Source organism: Nicotiana tabacum, chromosome 18 (assembly GCF_000715075.1).
Source record: "Nicotiana tabacum cultivar K326 chromosome 18, ASM71507v2, whole genome shotgun sequence".
In the NCBI taxonomy this organism is placed as follows: Eukaryota; Viridiplantae; Streptophyta; class Magnoliopsida; order Solanales; family Solanaceae; genus Nicotiana; species Nicotiana tabacum.
This window is the reverse complement of record NC_134097.1, coordinates 135,432,708-135,442,074: the sequence shown is the minus strand read 5'-3', so window position 1 is coordinate 135,442,074 and position 9,367 is coordinate 135,432,708. Positions and strand designations below refer to the sequence as shown.

Below are 9,367 nucleotides of genomic sequence, written 5' to 3'. Positions count from 1 at the left end.
TTAATTACTAGTGTCTGTAAGAGCACCGACACTAGTTGCAAGTTGCCAAATGCAATAATCATCTCTGTTCTTGATAAATAAATACTTCTAACAAAAGACAGATGAATACATCTATTCTCTGCTCTTATACATTTCACTCCTTCAACAACCAATACTATCCGGACCCGGGAACCTAAGGAAACAGATCTGGGATTGAAAATAAAGAGGAACACAAGAAAAGAAGATAGATTCTGGGTTTTTTTAATTTAAAAAAAAAAAGAAAAGAAAAAGAACACAAGTAATTACACGTATCAAATTGCAGTTGGCAAAAGAAAACTGTATCATGGTATCAACAGAACCGCTGAGTACGTACTGTAGTGCGCTGCATGGTATCTATAATGATATTGCAGCAATTGGAGAGAGGAAATACCAATTTCACCAGCGTGCGTCTTGCATAGAGTGTGATTGCCTGCATTAGCAATTAATGCTAGTAATGAGAATTGTTAAATTCAGATTTGGCTTAAGACGCAGAGTGTGATTGCCTGCATTAGCAATTAATGCTAGTAATGAGAATTGTTAAATTCAGATTTGGCTACAAGTATTACAAAATCAAGAATAAGTAAACATCAACTAACATGCCAAGCCTGACTATCAACTAGCAATTCTAGTCAAGATGCTTCTGTTTAGGCTTTAGCAATTCATATAAGCTTAGTCATTGCGTAACCTTATAGACTATTCAACTGTAGTTTCCCCTCTCGTGTCATTAAATTTCATTAGGCCAAAAAAAAAATTACTTTGTTGGAGGTGGGGTGGGGGTGGGGGTGGGGTTACTGGAAAAGGAAGGAAAGACGATACGAATAGAAGCCAAAAGATCTGCTATTCTTCTGATTACCTGTTTCCTCTTTTGATTATACTTAATTTGAGGATTCTCTGTCCTATATTCCCATATTGCTTTTTCCATATAGGCCACAATTTACTTCAACATTGAACAGGAAAAAGACATGAATTCGTAAAAATTCATAAAAAAGGTATCTCCCTTGAGCAATAAGGCAAATAAGCCCCTTGAGCAAAATAATATTTTTTACTGGAGAAGAGCAAAAAAGGTATCTATAATGGATCTCTCATAAAAATTCTCAAACATTCAAGTAATACCATGTAAATGTCAAGCTACACCACTATCTGAAGGGTAACTCCCTAATACTCGCAGAAAGGTTGCAAATTCCTGCAAGGGAAAAACAATTCTCGTTCAGTGTTCAAGTACCCACTAGTGAATTCGTTTTTTTTTTAAATTATTATAAAAAGGGAGGAAGGGGAGGGAGAAATGGGAGAGGGGAATACTCTATGGAAAATCGAACCCCCACCTACACAGGGGCGGTTTAGGTATCCCACAAGTGAGCTACCCTGAATCACCTTATACACTTCGACATCTCTTTTGAGTGGTTTTACTTTGCTCCTTCCTATATGAATGACCAATAAATACTACAACATCAAGTAAGTCTAAGAAGTACCTTGAGATGCCCCAGAGCATTTTGAGCCCTTTGGTCAGCCATAGATGCTTCGAAATCCACATAGAAAAGGTAAGGAAAGTATCTGCATAAGCATGTTGCACACAATTAGGAAGTCCACAACAGCAATGCAATGACATTGTAACTAAACGTTCTTCTGATCATAAGATGGTACTAGCATTTAGAAACTGCAAAAGTAGAGGGAAGACATGTATGATGCATACTTTGGAAACCCATCTGTACTATCATCAAGCACCCGCAAAGCCTGCTTTTGCAGCGGACGACTCTCAATCTGACCCAAAATTTAAAGTAGAACATCCAAAAAAAAATTGACTTAGTATATCTTACCTGTGGCCTGAGAAATAACAGAGTATTTTCAGCAGAGAAAGACTAACCTTAGTAAGGTTGATATTTCGCATAGCAAAAACAGCAAGTGCCTTGAAAAGCACACCAGGACCTTCATCGAGCGAAAAGACCACACTTGTCTGTCACGATCAGTAGATAAGCACATATGAATTCAGTTATAAAGTATTTGCTCCACATTTGAAGAGTTGCTAAACTGCAGAACTAACCTTGAATGGTTTATCAGTACCAGGAATAATGGGCTCCCTAGCCAGCATAAGGAAGCGAGTGACATTATCAGAGTCATCCTGAAAGAAAAATACATCAGAAAACTGACAAATGATTAAAATGTTGTCGACAGCTAGATTGTCAAACCAGACTTCTGCACACCTGAATATCTTGTGCAAGCACATTCAAACCATAGATCCTAGCTGCAGCCAAACTTGCAACTGCCCCTGCATCTTTTAGTTTTTGGAATGCAATATACTGCAGAAATAATCAAAGAAAACATATCATGATTCAAAATTCTCAAGATAACTGGTTGAATCAACTAAGTATAATTTACCAGACCAATTACAGAATCTTCTAAATTCCAAAAGTGCAGAAGTTAGAATATTGTCTCACCTTTGCTGCACCAGCAGTATCATCCACAGCTTCTCTGACCAACCCTAACTTTGTTAATGTGTTCTCACACTGTGCAAGAGCCTATGTACCAACCAGGTTTTCGATAAATAAGCATGTGTGTCAAGCATATAAACAATTAGGAAGCAAAAGAAACATGCCTGAGGATGGCTAAGAACTCTTTTCAGGTCTTCAATTTTGACGCCATTGTTAGCCATTAAACAGTGCCGAATTGCAAGTTTGACTTCTCCAACTATATGTAGACGGTGTCTCAGTAAAAGGTCATAATTCCTGTGAATACTCCCCCCTAAAGAGTTTTCTATTGGTAAAACTGCTCTATCAACAAGCCACCTTTCAACAGCCTATCAAACAAGAAAGGAACATGGTTTGATTTTACTCTATATATGTGCAAAAGAATGTGAAACTAGCTTCTGCTGCATCTAGAACTTACTGTTAAGTCTTTAGTGACCTTACTCTTTAAGAAAATATAAATTAATGACACAAGCCAGCGTAAGAATCTTTAGTGACCTTAGTCTGGCAGGCCCCAGCTATTATGTCTTGCATAACCAAATTAGTTTACTCAGACAGACTGAAACCATTTCACAAGAAATTTCAATCCAGCCCGACGCCTGTAGTACAAATTTTGAGATTTGGTTATCTGTACCACTGTACAGCATTAAAAAGATCAGATAAGCCCGCTAGGCCTAACATTACCTAAAGGAGAATTGGTACCATTCCTTAAGAGCAAGCAGATAATACTTATGATCAGACAATTTATGGCTGCCAATTCTGAAAATGTTGTGATTACTGCCAGACTTTCTACGCATCCCTACATGCAATAGTCATTTCTATTACTTCTTACAAAACCCAACCAGTTTCCAGCTCAAAATAGATTATGCAAGCAAACATTATAAAATAATTGGCTAAGATATATTTTACATAGCTTTCTTGAAATTACCTCTAGATATTTATAGAAGACACCAATACAGGGTTCGTGATCTAACCCAAGCCCCGACATGGTGATTTTTGAAAAGCATAAAGAGAGACAGAGATAGATAAAATCAAAGGAAAAAGTATGGGAAGAACTAGATTATAGAGACATAATATGAACATAAGGGCCTCTTATGAAGTCTTTGGGTGAGCAAACGAAAGCAACAAGAGGATATAACAGCATTTTTCACATAACAATTCAAGCCAATAAGCTACTTCCAGCATCTTCCAGTATCTCCCAGCTTGGGAAGCTTGTTCATAAATACTTGAAATTTCTTATACAGGTAGATTCATGTTTGACTAACTGATTTCTTCATATCCATATAGAAGAAAATGCAATATTTGAACTATTGGCACCCAGTATGAGAAAAGGAAAAATAAGTCCATCTTTTATGAATAAAAAATATAGGTTCCATAATCCCTAACCAAGCCAAAAATTAAGGATTCTAGCAACAGCAAGTTACTGTTGAAGTTAAAGTGGGTCAACATTTTAACACATGGTGCAATAGTTTAAACTTTTTTGGCTAATATAACTAGAATTCCAACATTCATGACATGGAAAACCATAATAACCACGTCTTATGCAAGGAACAGAGCAGTCATGAGTTCCTTCAACATGTTAAATAGATATGAAGTTATCCCTTTGGTTGGAATAAGTGTCAACACAAGTAGCAGGATTTGAAAGTCATCATAAAGAAAGCATTATAACGAATAATCTGGAGTAATAATTTAGTATTGACAATTTCTTAAGTTCTTTTTTTATTTAAGGATATTCAACAACTATCTCAGTCAGCCTTCTATTATGTTACCCTCTGTCTGTGGTACTTGCACCCTTGATAGGGTGTAACCATTATAATATTATCCAATTTTATGCTGTCTCTAGTCTCTTTTTGGTGTACTTCTGAGGTCCCTTGTTGAATAGAGGATTGGGCCACTTTTGTCGAGAACCATATTTTGATGTAACTTCTCTTTTTTGATTTCGTCGTGGTTATTATGTAACTTCTCTTTTGTCTAGAGTTTTGCCTTGTCTGACTAGTAGTAGTAGTAGTACTAGTAGGGTACCTTCCTATTCCTAGTCCCTTGTTTCTATACGGTATGTCACTATTAGCAGTAGGATTGGAACTATTCTTGTAGTTTCATACCCCTGGATCTCTGTCATTATTCGTTGTATTATTTGCTCACACTGTCTTATTACATTGTTGTTGCTACTGTTTCTCTATTGCTCCATCTTTTTTACGTTCTTGAGCCGAGGGTCTTTCCGAAACAGTCTCTCTACCTGCATAGGTACGGGTAAGGTCTGCGTACACACTACCCTCCCCAGACCCCACTTGTGGGATTCCACTAGGTGGTTGTTGTTGTTGGCGTGGTTATTATGGAGGACATGCCGATGTCTATAAGCCCTATGGTAAAAATTTAGACTATTACGATGTGACGGATTTTAGGAGGTTGTTGTAAAGGATATTTGGCTCCTTTTACGTAATTCTCTGTACCATCATAGTACCTTTAGCAATAAAATTGCCCTTACAAAAAAAATATTATTCAATTTTGTGGCCACTTGCCACACATCCAATGCAACACTTTGTAATTTTGTGACATTATATGCAGGATCTAGAGGCTCAATATTCACTCCGGTGTAACATTGCTCGTCTCACAAATCACAACCGTTCTACAGAAATTGTTTATTAATTTGTTAGATATCTTCCTATCAAATAATACCTCATAGCACTCCACTTCAACCATCCTATTTTAATTCTAGAACAGATATAATAAGCATTAGCTTTTTTACTTTATCTTTGAAAAATAAATACTCATTAAACAATACAAAGTAACCAATGATGGATAAGTTTACAACTATGGTTAACTGTCATCCGCTCCTACGCACAAAGAAATGCATAATTCATTGATGAAAACAATCGTTGCCTTAATTGAGTGGAAACCAAAGAAAGACTCACTTCAAAAGCAGTATCAAATTGTTCACAGGGAACTGCTTCACAGTTTGGATATGCTTTCTCTGCTGCTGATTCACTGTAAGCACCACGCACTCCCTGATAGATCAATACATAACCAATCAGGATCGTCCACAAGCAACCTGATTAGCAGAGGCGTATCCAAAATTTGAAACTAGTTGGTGCACTGTCTTATATATATATAGTTACACACACACACACTGACAGCATAAGAAGTTTTAACATCATCAGTGAATTTTAAAATCTGATAGCAGGTTAGTTAGCATTTTTACCGGATTACTAATTAACGCTTATCAAGTGATTTACCTATAATTACCTAATAAGTGACATGATTGTGTAAGTATTTTACACCTTCAGTGTACATAACTTAAACTCTATATTTACAATCCGCCTTTTTTAATCAATGTCTAAAGAAAATGTAAACGCACGCATTACACCCACTCATAACCTGATAAGCAACCCGAAGACGAGACCCTTCGGATGCCATATTGCTCAAATCAGCCGACGTCAATGGCCCTAAATTCATCAAACACAAAATATCAATACAATTGCATTATCAAAAAAAGCCCTAAGTTTATCGAAATTGATCAATTTTAAACTGTAACCTACTTGGAAGGGGATTAGGTGAATCCTTGGCATTGAATTCATAAGGATGTTCATCATTGACTTTATTAAGCTCAATTGCTTGACCTTTCTTAATATCGCCTCCGAATGGGCGGTTGCTTTGGTCGCCGGAACCATCGGCGCAGGCGTAGATCGAGAGACAACGACGTCCTTTAGGTAATGGAGTCAAGGAGATGTGAGTGAGGGATGAGAGATTTGAGGTGGTTGTTTCAGGAGGAGGGAGGTGGATTTTTGGAGACCTTAAGATGGTGGCCGCCATGGTGGTTGTTCACTGTGTGTATGTTGTTGCATGAACGAGATAACCGAGAGCGGGAGAAGAGATGGTGTCAGTGTCACTGTTTATTTGGTGGAAGTTTTCCAAATTATAGCAAGCTTATAAAATAACCTTATTTCTCATTTTCTTAAAATACTTTTTAAAAAAGTACTTGTGTTTGGCTAACTAATTTGAAAATACTTTTGAGCAATAATTAGTGTTTGGCCAAGCTTTCAAAAACTGCTTCTAAATGTATTTTTCTCAAAAGTGCTTCTCAGAAAAGTGTTTTTGGAGAGAAGCTACCTTTTTCTATTTCTCCAAAACTGCTTCTGCTTCTCCTCAAAAGCACTTTTTTTCCTTCCAAAAGCTTGGCCAAACACCTCAATATTTGGCCAAAAGTGCTTTTGGCCAATTTAAACACTTTTGACTCAAAAAAAGTTTGGCCAAACAGGCTATTAGTCCCGCTAATTTTGATTCAGAAAAGGGTCATTTGTTTCCTTCTACTTTAATTTATTGTATAACCTAGTCCCCATTATACTTTCTCGCTAATAAAATTTCTATTGCCCGCCAAAGTTTCAGATTTATCTCCTTTTTGACAAAATGGGACATGTGGTATCTTTGAACTTAAAAACTCATCCCACTAGTGGACTAACCCGCCCGACTCATAATCCGTCGATTCCTCCACTCTAAATTAAAATACCCGATAAACTAATACAACCCTAAACCATAGCAACCAAATCTAGAGTTCTATTGTTTTCTCTCCTCTTTTTTCTTCTTAAACTTTTGTGTTAGGACTGTTTAGGTTGTTGAAAGGCATACAATGTCGGAGAATAGTTGTTCATCGAAGATGATGTGTCATTGTGGAGAAGTTACCAATCATGTCACTTTGAAAATCGCATAAACCCACGAAGGAAATTCTACAAGTGCCCTAAACCTGAGGTAATTTTTTTCCCTTCCATATCTATTAATATCCATTGTTTCAACAGTTGTTTGTGTTTCGTTTAGAATGAAGGATGTGGTTATTGGAAATTGCACGATAAAGAATTCCCCGATGTTGCATTAATTACAATTAATAATGTACGATTAGAAGCTACAAATCGAGAGATTAAAATATTGAATATTTCTTTGAAAGCGCTTAAAGTTGAAAGTGATGGCTTGAAGGAAAAGGTTAAAGTATTAGAGGCAATGAAGAATTCTGAAGTTAAAAAAGTTATGAAATTGGAAGACAAAGTGTTAAAGATGAAGACGTTCATCATAGTTTTCAGTGCCCTAACTGCTGGATTTGCTTCCTCGTTTATGAAGTGAATTACTTTGTACAATCTTGTATCTTTAATGTTTTCATTTAGTACCACTGGAAACTATTAGTTAACTGACTTTTGTTGGCTAAAGTAATATTTATAATGTATGGATTCCAGCCGTTTATCATTTCAAATGACAATTATTAGTTCAATCTTTCCAGTAAAATTTGTTATGTTAGTAACATGAGTGATGTTGGTTCCAGTAGAATTTCCAATAGAATTTATCATCTTTCCAGTAGAATTTGTCGGAGCAGACAATAGTTAATCTATGTACATTACCAATAGCAAAAATAAGGTCTTAAATATGTACATTACCAACAGCAGAAAGAAGTCACAACTGATTAAAAAGGGCTAATTAACTGCATAAATGTAACGACCCGACCAGTCGTTTTAAGAATTAATGCCCCGATCCCCTATCAACTACTTTTCCCGTGATTGTTTCTGCTATTGTAAGTTGTCGAGAGGATCCGTTTTGGGTTTCGGAGTATTTTGGGACACTTAGTCCCTAAATTAGAGTTTAAGTTTTAGAATTTGGACCATAGTCGGAGCAGTGTGAAGACGACCTCAAAATAGAATTCTGTAGATTCCGTTAGCTCCGTTAGGTGATTTTGGACTTAGGGGCGTGTTTGGATTGTATTTTGGAGGTCCATAGCTTATTTAGGCTTGAAATGCCGAAAGTTGAATTTTTGAAGTTTCCGGTTTGATGATGAGATTTTGATGCAGGGGTCAGAATGAAATTTCGGAAAGTTGAGTAGGTATGTGGTGTCATTTGGGACGTGTGTGCAAAATTTTAGGTCATTCGGGCGAGGTTTGATAGACTTTTTGATCGAAAGCGGAATTTAAAAGTTTTGTAACCCTTAGGCTTGAATCCGAGGGTGTTTTGATGATTCGATGTTGTTTTAAGTATTTCGAAGATTGGTACAAGTTTGAATAGTGGTATATGACTTGTTCGTACTTTTGGTTGAGGTCCCAAGGGGCTCGGGATGATTCCGGATGGTTGACAGGAAAGTTGGGAGTTAGAGTGTGCAGCTTTCTGTCATAACCGCACCTGCGGATTGGGGACCACAGGTGCGGAATAGCAGAAGCGTGTGTTCAGTCTCCGATGTGGCCAGATGAGGGAAAGTTAGAAGTCACAGGTGCGGGTACTTTATCGCACCTGCGGGACTGCAGGAGCGGGTATATGGGTGCAAGTGCGGTTCCAGTGCATTAAGTGAAAAGCGCATATGCGGTTGGTTAGACCACAGAAGTGGCATCACAGAAGCGAGAAAAGTGTCGCAGGTGCGGAATCCCTGGGCTAGAACCTATATCAGGTTTCCTTCACGATTTTCAGCTCTATTTCACCATTTTCAAGTCGGATTGGGAGCTTTTTGGGAGATTTTGAAGAGGGAATTCAAGGGAACTTCGTGGAGTAAGATCTTTGGAACCAAAACTCATTTCCATGGTGATGTTCTACTGATTAGACAAGAAATTTATGGAACTAGTGGTTAAAAATTGGGGGTTTAGGGTTTGAAATTGGAGACTTTGATGTAGGGATTTGATGGGTCGTTTGTGGTCAGAGTTTGATGTATTTGGTATGTATGAACTCATGAGAGTGTAGGGATTCTAGTTTTGTGAATTTTATCCGATTCTGAGATGTGGGCCCGGGGGACTTTTTGGGCGATTTTCTTACTTTCACGTGTTAGCTTTAAATTAATTAGTTGAATTAGTTACTTGAAGTTATATTTACATTATGCAATTACTTTGAATAGATTTGGGCCATTTGGAGTCGGGTACTCATGGCAAGAACGT

The 9,367-nt window shown here is 37.3% G+C and overlaps 1 protein-coding gene across 2 annotated transcripts; it reads right to left on the bottom strand.

Annotated features, from left to right (window-relative positions):
- LOC107785483 (arogenate dehydratase 2) lies at positions 1-6,386 on the bottom strand. Of its 2 annotated transcripts, none has more exons than XM_016606800.2 (12): positions 6,014-6,386; positions 5,853-5,920; positions 5,390-5,482; positions 2,609-2,809; positions 2,451-2,531; positions 2,217-2,312; positions 2,057-2,134; positions 1,880-1,969; positions 1,709-1,776; positions 1,488-1,569; positions 1,132-1,201; positions 1-448 (listed from the first exon to the last, which is right to left on the bottom strand). In XM_016606800.2, the coding sequence occupies exons 1-11, from the start codon at positions 6,285-6,287 to the stop codon at positions 1,142-1,144; spliced, it is 1,191 nt and encodes a 396-aa protein (XP_016462286.1). In that variant the 5' UTR covers positions 6,288-6,386; the 3' UTR covers positions 1-448; positions 1,132-1,141. The 2 variants fall into 2 exon arrangements, with proteins under 2 accessions (XP_016462286.1, XP_075093411.1); XM_075237310.1 differs by having other exon boundaries at positions 393-521.
- Between the last annotated feature and the right edge of the window lie 2,981 nt (positions 6,387-9,367).

Coding starts and splice junctions, on each gene's coding strand:
- LOC107785483 (XM_016606800.2), bottom strand. CDS start 6,287: ATGGCGGCCACCATCTTAAGGTCTCCAAAAATCCACCTCCCTCCTCCT. Junction 2,313..2,450: donor ATACTGCTGGTGCAGCAAAG/GTGAGACAATAT, acceptor TTATTTCTGCAG/TATATTGCATTCCAAAAACT. Junction 1,777..1,879: donor GAAATATCAACCTTACTAAG/GTTAGTCTTTCT, acceptor ATTTTGGGTCAG/ATTGAGAGTCGTCCGCTGCA.